At 45.6% G+C, this 12,150-nt stretch overlaps 1 protein-coding gene across 1 annotated transcript in view; it reads left to right on the top strand.

Moving 5' to 3' along the window:
- LOC102263164 (protein shisa-9) overlaps positions 1 to 11,639 on the top strand; it is a 28,068-nt gene extending 16,429 nt beyond the window's left edge. The window contains exon 4 of the mRNA XM_014534864.1: positions 11,504 to 11,639. Within this exon, the coding sequence (XP_014390350.1) occupies positions 11,504 to 11,639 (136 nt within the window). The remainder of the gene's footprint in view (positions 1 to 11,503) is intronic.
- Positions 11,640 to 12,150: the final 511 nt, after the last annotated feature.

Below are 12,150 nucleotides of genomic sequence, written 5' to 3'. Positions count from 1 at the left end.
GGGTCTCTCCTTCCCTCACTGTCTTGCTGCACCCCCTCCCCGCGGGGAAGATTGCAGCGGACTTAAAGCACACAGCTAGGAGCCCTTGGCCTCCAAGTCTCTGGTTTTAGGGAGCGGTCCACCCTCGGGTTCCAAATACTAGATAAACAGGGGCCGGCGGGCGAGCCGGAAAGGGAAGGGGTGTGTGTGAGAGCTGGAGCGCGCGTGTGTGAGGGAAGGAGGAGGGAAAGATGTGTGCGCCGCCAGCAACTAGTACGGCTCGGGAAAAGGAGGCGAGGGGGGCGGAGAGCCAAGGGAGAGCGAGAACAAAAGCCTTGTTCGGAGCGGCCGCCTCGCTTTCCCAGAGCTGCAAGGTCCTTGGCATCGGGAACTTGCTGCCTCTACGGTCTCCCCTCTCCCCTCCCCAACTCCCTGGCTCCGCTTCCCCGTCGCCACCTCTCCCTGTACCCATAGCTCGAGCTGGCGTGGACTTCAAAGGCCAGAGCCCCCGCCCCGCGCGGATACTACCCCCCTCCCTGACACCCTGATTCGCCAACTTTCCCGTTTGCCTCATTCATTATGCAAGTCCCAGCACGAGGAAGTCGCAGCAGATGGAAGGAGGCATTTGGGGATTAATGGAGCTATTTGCCTTTTGCTTGTTTTATAAGTGTCCAAATTGATTCGCACAACCCAGTAACTTTGGAGGCGGGGACGCAGCTGCGAGGACGCTGCCCGGTACCCGGGAGAGATCCAGGGTTGGTGTGAGGTCCGGGCAGGTGGGGTTGGAGAGCGACAGGCGGCCTGCGCACTGCTGGATGGCTGGGCGCACGCTCTGTCCTCTTTTCGAATATGGGTAACGGAGTTGCCACGTATCTCCCTCTCCCCCCCTCCCCCAACACACACACAGACACATGCACACACACGCACACCCCACACCTCCGCCGGGGACCTGTGTGTGCGCGTGTGTGTGCACGCGCTCGGGAGCCTGCCTAAAAAAATCTGAACAAAGAGCCCCAGCAAAAACAGGCGAAGGAACATCACCACCTCACTAGTAATTATTTTCGATTTATACGAAGAGTATCCGATGACTTTTTTTTTTCTTCTTCCAGAGGGGAGGACTTTGCGGGGATGGGGGGCGGGGGGAGAAGTGAAGAAGTTCCTCCGGGTTTGGGTCAGCAGGGAGGTGTGGTGAGGTCTTGAGGAACAGAAGTAAGCTTGGAGGGGATGCTGACCTACCCAAAGAGTAAAGCGCTGGCCCCGCCCACCTCCTGCAACCCCAAGGTGCCCCGTCACCAACCCCATGGGCCCGGTGGTTTCACTCCCCTGCGGTGCCCGCCATCGCTGTGGATTCTGAGGTCTGCGTTAAGGTGAGGGTGAGATGCGCAGGCAGGACTGCGGCAGCGGTGTCGCCCTGGTAGCGAGAGATTCTCTCAGGGATAGGTAGGCTGCCTTGCAGGTTCGGGTGAATTCCTCTGCTGAAATCTCCACCGAGCCCTTTCCTTGCAAACCTGCGCTTCAAGGAGCCCTCCTCAGTGTTGGGGGTGGGGGAGAGGGGTGGGTGGAGAGGGAACAGGGAGGAGGCAAAATGTGAGAGGAGCTAACCTTTGGGCACCTCTGGGAGAAAGTGACGCTAGCTTCAGCCCCTCTTTGATCTGTGCTTTCCTGTTGAGACCCAGCTCCACTAGGTGCCTTAGCGCCCAGCAGGGACTCAACTTCCTTGTCCAGCACCCTTGCAGCTCTGTGAGGGGGCAAAAGGATCACTCCCGCTCAGTGTGTAGCTGACACATTCTTCTGCTGGTATCAGGAAACGTCTGCTGGGAGGTGGAATCGAGGGGTACCCAGTCTTCTGTAACAGCCTGAATACAGGTGCTCCTTGTGGTATATACATTTTGGGAATTCCAGAATAGCAAGCAAGTGCATACACCTGAAGAGAAAGAAGAGTTGATTTTTTTTTTCTTTCTGGCAGCTTCCCAGGTGTGGTTTTCAACCTTGGCTGCTGTTTAGGTTCACCTGGAATGCTATTTTAAAAAAAAATCCCTACCCTGGGCTTCTCCCTAGATAGACTATTTAAATCAAAATCTTTAGGGGAAGGACCTGAGTGTCTGTACATTGGTAAATTGCTCGGGGCTCTACAGTGTTCTGCCAATCACTGCTAAGGAATAGGCAGTCACATTTGCTCAGTGCAGTTCTGGGTTCTGAGTGTCCAGCACCGCTCTAGGGTGTGTGTGTGTGTGTGTGTGTGTGTGTGTGTGTGTGTAAACATCTCTATAGTGCTCACAGTTATCCTGTGAGACAGGTGCTATTCTGATTCCCACTTACAAAGTTGGGTGGCTTGCCCAAGGTCACACAGTTACAAAATTGTGCAATATCTACTCACTCCCCTGGTTCCCACTGTGTCAGGGACAGATGTGTTCAGATGGGGTGAGCATCAGAGTGTGAGGGAGCTTCCTAAAAGGCACATTCTTGAAATCTATCCTGAGAGAGTCTGAATCAAGAGGTCTGGGATGCCCCCTCCCCCCAAATCTGCATTTAACCAACCCACCCCACACTTTGAGAAAGACTGGTCTTGGGTTTAGGAATCTTTTACAAGGGATAAATGAATCAACCCAAGGTGACTCCCTTATTTGCATTCTGTTGCTTGTTTTCTGCATGTATGTAGCCTTAATGTGTATTTCTGTGGTGCTGGGGCTGCCCCAAGTCCCCCCCCCTGCCAAATGCACCTTGGGCTGCTTATGCAGGGAATTGTTTTTAGTCCCAGCCATGGGCTCATTAGCTTGCAGGGGCTCAGGGATGCTTAGGTGGGGTGGACATGCCAAGCTTGGCACCAGCAGGTGGCTTCCAGGTGAAATTAATGTGCTGGCCACAGCCTCTTAATTAGTTCTGTCTGGGGCTGTGAGGGTCACTGAGATGAGGGGTCTGTTCTCATCTCATCTCTAAGCACCTCCCCTTCAAAGACTAGAACACATCGCTGCTCCCATGTCACAGACTGCTCCTGGTGGCCAGCACGCTTGTGTTTTCCCAGAAGAGGCCTCCGTGATGTCAGTTTTTAGGCCCATAGTCCTGGGCACATTGCCTGCTTGCTTCTGGGCTGATTAGAACTGGAAGCAGGAGAAAGATAGTAATTTCAGGAGGGGTGCTTTGCACTCGATTTTGTAAGAACTATACAGATGCTCATTCAGCAGCTGTAACAGCAGCTACATTCAACCACTATTTATTGGAAAAAGTGGCTGCAAGTGGCCAGCTATGGTTACCCAACCACACAGACATGTTTTGTTTGGTCTGCAAAATATTTCTATTTATGTACTTTTATATTTTTAAAGTTTTTCTTAATTTTTTTAAATTGTGAAACATTTTAAACCTACAAAAACTTGGAAGACTAATCAAAAGGGACTTTAGTAGACCCTTTATCTAGACCAGGATTTCTCATTCTTGGCACAACCGGCACTTGGGGCTGGATAATTCTTTGTTGTGGGGCTGTTCTGTGCCCTGCAGGATGTTTGGCAGCATCCTTGGTCTCTACCCACTAGATGCCAGTAGCACCCACTGCACAACCCAGTCATGGCAGTAAAACACACCCTCAGACAGAGTCAAATGTCATGTAGGGGCAGACTCAACCCCAGCTGAGAACTACTAATCTAGACTGAACACTTATTAGTATTTTGTCATATTTGCTTTATTGTTAATCTCTTTCTCTTCAAATATTCCTTTCTTCTTCCCTCTCTCTCTACACCACCCCCCTTTCCCGTTTGTTTTATGGCTGAAGCATTTGAAAATGAGTTGCAGATGAGGCACTTTGTTCCTAAATATTTCAGCATGGATCTCCTAAGGAGGAGGACATTTTCTCACATAACAATTCCAGGATCACATCCAAGAAAAACAATAAAAAATCCACAATATCATCAAATATCCAATCATATTAAAATTTTCCCAGTCATACTAAAATATGTCTTTTAGACTTTGGTGTTTCAAACCACGATCCAGTCAAGGCTCATTGAATTGGCTGTGAAATCTCTGTAGTCTCTAGCATATAGGTTGTTTTAAAACCAACTTAGAACCAATTTTCAATGTTTAAAACCCCGGGTATGTCACACAGAAATCCAGATTTCTGATTTCTCTTGAGAAATGGGTAGGTCTGGCCATTCTGAATGTGCATTTGCCCACGGCAACTATTGGTTGCTGCTGAGTGGTGATTACCCCGGTTAGGAAGGTCTCTGATTCACCTCAGTAGCCACTCCCACTCAGTTCACTTAGTGGTGTGACCTGCAGTCCCTGGAGAGGCAGTCAGGCTGATCTTAACAGCATGGCTCAAGTCAGATGGCCCCAGGTTCAATGCCAGCTTGGCCACTTACTAGCTGTGTGATCTTGGGAAAGTTACTTGACTTCTCTGAGTCTCAGGTTCTTGACTCTAAAATGCGATAATGATAATCCCTATGTAATAGGTTTGGGTGAGGATTCATTGAGACTGAGTTTGGAAAGCTCTTAGCACAGGGCCTGTCCATATGGTCACTATTCAGCGACTATTACCCTTCTATAATCATCCTTGTTATTGGAGTTTTCTTTTTTGTTCTTAATATATTTTTATTGATTTCAGAGAGGAAGGGAGAGGGAGAGATAGAAACAACAATGATGAGAGAGAATCATTGATCAGCTGCTTTCTGCATGCCCCCTACTGGGGATCGAGCCTGCAACATGGGCATGTGCCCTTGACCAGAATCAAACCCTGGACCCTTCAGTCCACAGGCCGACACTCTATCCACTGAGCCAAAACCCGCTAGGGCTTGGAGTTTTCTATCTCTTGTTTACTGAAAGGGGTGAGGTTGTAGTCTGGAACTCAGTTCTAGCCTTCGCTCTGCTATGTCTATTTAGCTGTGTGACATTGGCCAAGTCTTGAAACTTCTCCAGATTTGCATTTAATCTTAGCAGGAGGGGGCAGGTTCAGAATAGGAGAGATCTACCTGCAACTACAAAAATGCATCGCAAATTGTTGGCCTAGGTAATGTTGAAGAATCCTTGCTGTTTTTTAAAAACCTGGTTTTGCTAGTTTACCATAAGCTTGTGTGTAAATTCTCATTTACTTTCACGTTGCTCCCCAGGGAGGTAGGCCCTTTGGTGATCTGCCTTTTAAGAGGCACAGCTTGCTTTCCAAGAGGGTGAACAAGCCCCTGGTGCATAGTGGGGTTGGACTGGACTTCAAACTCAGTGTGTGGCCAGAGCTCAGGTCCTTGACCACTGGGCTGCACTGCCTTAGAGCACAAACATGCAGGACTTCAGGCTTCTCAGATCACAAAGAAGTACTTGATGCTCTGCAGATCCCAAACATGCATCGGAGCCAGTTCAAGGAGCCACTGTAAGATCAAGGCTAGCAATGTGTTCTGCGTGTGCCCTTGGCAGGGCCAGCCCTCTTGGAGGAGGTACTGATGAGAAATGACCTTGGGGGCAGGAACTCGTGTTTGAAGCTCTCTACACTTGAAACCAGTGGGGAACACATGGCATTATTTTGCCTCCCTTCAAACAGAATTAGAAATCCAAGTACAGAGCACAGTGTCCTGTGTATATTTGAAACATGCTTCAGAAGAGCCGGAGTCCCTTGCAAAGAAATGGCATCAAGTGATAAATATCCCTCCTGCCCTTGACTTTTCTCTCTTCTTCTAACTTCCCTTCAACTTTCCCTTCTTCCTACTTTTGTGGTTACCCTATGGCTTCCACCAGCTCCCCAGGCTGGAGAAGGCCATGCATGTAAATACTGATCACAGAAAAGTCTCCATGTTATTTTTCCTTGCAGGACACGGTTGCTTCTCTTTGGGCCCTAAGTTCTTGCACTTTAAAAATCACCGTCCTTGGGGTAAAGTTGACACAATAAAATGCACATGCTTTAAGTTTATAGTTGGATGAGCTTTGACAAATGTCTACAATGTGTAACCACTATTCCAGAAAGTTATCTCATGCCCATGGCTCTTGCATTCTTGAAAAATAAATGATGCTTCTGGGGCAAGAGGAAATACTCAGAAATCCTATTCAAGTGTTTAAGTGTCAGAACATGATTTAGACCCTAAAGACCCCCTTGATGCTATGAAGCAAGAAGCTGGGACTCTGAGCTCTGTTCCACTGCAACTGAAAAGAAAAGAGATGCAGCATTTTTTGGTTATTGTTGTTCCTTAAATAGGCCAAGCTCATTGCCACCTGGGCTTGGCTCAAATTCTCTATCTGTTGGACTTCACATGGCTGGCCCCTCCTGATCGTTCCTGCCCACCCTTCAGTGTTACTTGATTTATTTCACATTACGGTCTAAAATTACTAATTTACTGTTTTACTAGTTTATGATCTGTCCTTCCATTACTCTCCATAAGGAGTGCAAAGACACTAACAGTCTTTTCTCTGGTCCATCCTGAGTGTCTAGAACAGTATCTGGCGCAGAACAGTATCTGGTTTCTAAACATCCTGGTTTATATGACCCTAGATGCCCAGTGCACAAAATTTGTGCACTTGGGGGCAGGGGTCCCTCAGCCTAGCCCAGCCGTGGGCAAACTATGGCCCGCTTGAAACGAATAAAACTAAAAAAAAAAAAAAGACCATACCCTTTTATGTAATGATGTTTACTTTGAATTTATATTAGTTCACACAAACACTCCATCCATGCTTTTGTTCCGGCCCTCCGGTCCAGTTTAAGAACCCATTGTGGCCCTCGAGTCAAAAAGTTTGCCCATCCCTGGCCTAGCCTGTGCCCTCTCACAGTCTGGGACCCCTTGGTCCTTACCGTCGCCTGCAGCAGAGGCAGGAGAAACTCCCGCCACCACTGCTGTGCTCACCACCCATGAACCCGGCTTCTGGCTGAGCTGTGCTCCCCCTGTGGGAGCCCACTGACCACCAGGGGGCAGCTCCTGTGTTGAGTATCTGTCCCCTGGTTATCAGTTCGCATCATAGTGACCGGTCGTTCTGCCATTCAGTTGATTTGCATATTAGGGTTTTATTATATAAGATAAGAAAGTAGTTCTCATTCATTCATTCATTCATTTGCTTATTCATATATTCATTCAGTAGTATTTATTGAGTACTAATGGTATACACACCACTGTGTTGAGAGCTATCATAGAATAGTTAACAGTACAGACACAATCCCTGCCCCCACAGAGCTAACAGTCAAATGGCAGGAGACAGATCACACACAAGTAAATCTACAAGTAAATTGATACTAAGTTGAACCTCATGAAATTGCCAATATTCAACTAACTTTGCCCTCAAAAATGGTAATATTTCAACATAATTGTTCTGTAGTAGTTTCTCCCCTGTATTAGCCAGGGTTCTCCAGAGAAACAGAACCTATAGTAGTTACACATAAAGAGATTTCTTATATGGAATTGCCATTGAAAAGTCCAAAATCTGAAGAGCCAAGGTCCCCAACGGTTTGAGTCTGAAGGCCAGCAGGCTGCTGTAGTCCCAGGAGGAGCCTACGTCTCAATTTGAAGGTCATGAGATGGGAACATTCTCTCTTACTCTGTAGGGCCAGCCTTTTGTTCTATTCATGCCTTCAACTGATTGGGTAAGGCAGACCTACATTATGGAGGGCAATCTGCTTGACTCACTCTACCAATTTAAATGTTAATCTCATTCAAAGGCACACTCTCAGACATATCCAGAATAAAGTTTGACCAAATATTTGGGCACCCCATGGCCCAGTTATGTTGACCCATAAAATTTACCACTACAGTACCTTTAGGATCTTGCTACTCAGAGTGTGACCTGTGGACCGGTAGCATCTCCATTACCTGGGAGCCTGAGCAGAATCTCAGATCCTGCCTTGGACTTATTGAAACATAATCTGCATTTGAACAAGATCCCTAGGTAATACTAATGCACATTTAAGTTTGAAAAGCACCCAGACTCTAAGCCACAAATAATTGCCAAATGTTTGGGCATTTGGCTTGTAGCACATGGTTGGTCCCTGCCATTGTCTAATTCATTAAATTTTTTGACACATCCCTATTTATAACATGCTTTTAAAAGCATGCATCTCAATATATGCCACATTTGTTTTATCTATACACCTTCCAGTGAACAATTATTAGGTACATTATAAAGCATACAAAGGACAGAGACTTTAAAATGAGCTGAAGGTGAAATAAATAATTTTAAATTTGTCACTAATCATGATGACTTCCTGCAGTCTTTAGCTATGATCTGAAAGCATGATACACATGGAGGATGAAGTTCATCACTAATAAATAAATCCATATTTTGATGATTCCTCATGAGAGTTTTAATTATTTTGGGCTGACTTCATTTTGATCTGAACAGACCATCATTATTTTAACCCTGTGAGAAGCTGTTGACAAGCGGGGAAGAGTCAACTCTATTATTTTCTTGTACGTTGCTTTATCAGTATTTTTTTCAGGCTTCGGTTTTGTTGAGAGGGATATTTTAAAGCGACATGACTCCTTAGTGATGGTTAGCATAGTTAAAACTATATAATTTGGCCCGGCTGGTGTGGCTCCATGGTTGAGCGTCAATGTCAATCTGTGAACCAGGAGGTCACTGTTTGACTTCAGGTCAGGGCATATGCCTGGGTTTTGGGCTCGATCCCTACTAGGGGGTATGCAGGAGGCAGCCGGTCAGTGATTCTCTCTTATCATTGATGTTTCTACCCCTCTCGTTCTCTCCCTTCCTCTTTCTGAAATCAATAAAAAAAAACATTTAAAAACTAGATAATTATCTGCATATCCCCTTTAGAGGTGCACAAACTGCAATACAGGCGTTTGCCTCATTTGGTCCAAGATTCCTGATTCTCACCACCTGATGTGAGCATTCCAATGGAGGGCACCAGCATCAACACACATATCAAATGGATTTCTCATTTTTAATAACTTACCAAATAGATTTCTCATTTCAAAGACCATATATAGAGATTCTCATATTTCCTCCCCCCATGCCAAATCATTTTCTGCAGTCCCTGGACCCTGGAGTGAGGGAACCATGCCTTGAAGACTCCTTGTCCAGGACAGGGAGATCTTTAAGAATCATTATCTCTGCTGCATGCTCTGGGAAGGGCTGCCTTGGGGAAAAGTGTCCCTGGGGCTGGATTTTCATGAGTTTTGGCTTTCAGGAGAAGCCCAGGGGATCTGCAGATGGCCAAGTTCACGGTACCTGTCCTGATTATGACTTTGCTATCCTCTTGAAAGGCTGAGTACCTTGGAATTCTGGGGTGGAGGTGGGGGACTCTTTAGGGAATCTGGTGAAAGCGATGGCTTCTTGTTCCAGAACAATGCACACATAAAATTTCCATTCAATTCCAGAAGGGTACAGAATTCCCCTGAAGCTCATGATGAACCTGTTTAGAAGTGAAAAGGGCAAATTAGGTTTGGGAGACATCTGCTCTTTGCCTCAAAGGTTCCTACGCTGCAGCCCCTTTCCATTTCAGATCCTGGCAACTGCACAGAGGTGAGAAAGGGCCTGCACTCTGATTTCAAGACACTCAGATTTGCATCCTAGTCCGCTGATGATTAGCTGGGTTAACTTGGGCAGTTTTTTTTAATTCTGTAAAGTGGATTTAATCATCCTCACCTTGTAATACTCTCCCCCTTGTTTGCCACTACCTTGTTTGTTGACCTTGTTTGTTCCTTAGGTAACCGAACTCTTTCCTGTCTCAGGGCCTTTGTGTTTGCTGCTCCCTCTGCCTGGAATGTTTTTTATTTGAATCTTTTTGTGACCAACTCCTTTGCACCATTCAGGGCTCAACTCAAATGTTACCTCCTCAGAAAGTCTTTTCCTGGTCACCTCATCTCTCTCTCTCTCTCTCTCTCTCTCTCTCTCTCTCTCTTCCTCTCAGTTTATTTAGAATGTTTTTTTAAAAAGTGTGCAATTCAGTGGTTTTTAGCATATTCACAAAGTTGAGGAAACATCACCACTATCTAATTCTAGAACATTTTCATCAACCTAAAAAGAAACCCCTCACTTATTAGCAGTCACTTCCCATGTCCCATAAAATCCACCATCTTAACCATTTTAATTTGTACAATTTAGTGCTTTTTCATATCTAACCATCACAACTCTCACATTCCTGAACCTTTTATTACTCCAAACAGAAACTCCATATAGAACAGTCACTCCCCAGTCCTCTCTCCCTCATCTCCTGGCAACCACCAAACTCTCTGTCTATAGATTTGCTTATTCTGAACATTTCACATAAATGAAATTATACAATATGTGGCTTTTTGTGTCTGGCTTCTCTCACTTGAGTATAATGTTTCCAAGTTTCATTCATGTTGTTGCAGATATCAGTACTTTATTCCTTTTTCATGGCTGAATAATATTCCACCCCATATAACCCATCTTGCTTAGTCATTCATCACTTGATTTGGGTTGTCTCTGTTTTTGGGCCATTGTGAATAATGCCGCCAAGCACCAGTTTCTCTTGATCATGTTATACTTTTATTTATTTAATTTTTGTAGCCCGTGTATATTTATTTAACACATATGTTTGTATTCGATCCCCTGGAAAATAAGCACCAGAAGGCAGGGATCTTGTCTTTCTTGTATGCTGCTGTTTCCCCAGAGCCTTGGTTAGTGCCTGGCACAGAGAGGGCAATCAATATGTGTTGGGTGAATGACTGAATGAATGAATGGAGCTATTGCTATTGTTCTTGTTTCCTAGCAGACTCCATCTTTTCCTCTAATTCATGTGGGACTCTTGCTGTGTTGACCTGTGTCTCTCTCACATCTGACATTTTGCGACCTTGGGGGAATGGTTGCCCTTGGAGCAATGGGACAATGGGAAGTGGAAGGCACCTGAAACATTGCTGGGGCCCCAGGTTCTCTGTTTTCTCCCCATCCCCGACTACTGATTAAGAGGGGCACCAGCATGGAGTGTGTGCAGATTACACTACATCCTTCACAGCTGCAGGAAAGCCCATGCACACAGTGTACAGGGCTGTGAATACAGATTCTCGTTCAAATCCCTGTGCTACAACTTACTGGCTGTGTGACCTTGAGCAAGTTAATTCACCTCTCTGAGCCTTGATTTACTTATCTACAATGAAGGAATAATGATCCTTATAAGGTGTTTATAGGCTGCTTAGTTGAATTAAGGCATGTAAAGTGATTAGCATGGTGCCTGGCTTATAGTCAGTACTCAATAAATGTTATTTGTTACTAATAGTGGGCCATTGCTGTACATGAAGTGTTGGCATCTAGTATTAGATATAAGGGGAGACTCAATCTATGGGGTGCAGATATATTACATATATTCATCATTTAGTCCTCTCAACAACGTTGTGAAGTAGCTGATACTGCCATTACACAGCTGTTGTGGGAAGCACGTGAGCCATTCTGCATGAAGTCCTATGTACCCTCTAATTGCACTGCTCTTATTTACTTACTTGTGTCTCTCTCCCCCCACCCCCATCTCTAACCAGAATGGTGGCTCCATGCAGTGAGGGACCTTGTCTTCTGTTCGCAAGCACAGCGCTCAGAGCACAGCAGATGCCAATTGTTGTATTTTGAATGAACAGACTTCAATTCTCTCCTCTTTCAGGGCCCTTGCAGATGTCATGAGGCCGCAGGGCCACTGCAACACCGACCACATGGAGAGAGACCTCAACATCGTGGTCCACGTGCAGCATTATGAGAACATGGATACTAGAACCCCCATAAATAATCTTCGTAAGTAGCGCTGCGTGATCCATTTCCAGTCCCCCATGGTGACCAAGGCAGTGGTCACCCTTCCAGGTTTCCTGGTGTGTGTTTGGGTCCATTAAGAGCTCCTCTTCGTTGATTAGTTAGAAGTTTTATTTCATCTCTCCTGAATGAAACTGTGTGTGGCATCATCAGAGTTTACTTCGTTTGTTTCTCTGTGAAAGAGTGATTCACTTGGTTGAGTTCTCAGGCTTGGTTCTTCTGTTAATTAATAGACCACTTGGTGGGCTCATCTTGGTTGGGTACTTAGTTAACCAATGGATTACTTGGCTGGCTCATCTTAGGTAGTTAATCTGTTAGCCAATGACCCATTTTGTTGGTTCATCTTCTGTTAAAATCCCTGGGTAATTTGCTAAGCGATGGTCCATTTGCTTATTTGTCTGCCTCCTAAGGTAGACCAGTTGTGACTTTTAGGTTTTATACTGTTTTCAATGAACAGATACTAGTTCAGAAGAATTAGATCTATTTTTCATAAAACTAGAGCTT

This window comes from Myotis brandtii, unplaced genomic scaffold (assembly GCF_000412655.1).
Source record: "Myotis brandtii unplaced genomic scaffold, ASM41265v1 scaffold1335, whole genome shotgun sequence".
Taxonomy (NCBI): domain Eukaryota; kingdom Metazoa; phylum Chordata; class Mammalia; order Chiroptera; family Vespertilionidae; genus Myotis; species Myotis brandtii.
The sequence above is the reverse complement of the archived record's forward strand: the minus strand, read 5'-3'. Positions and strand labels throughout refer to the sequence as shown.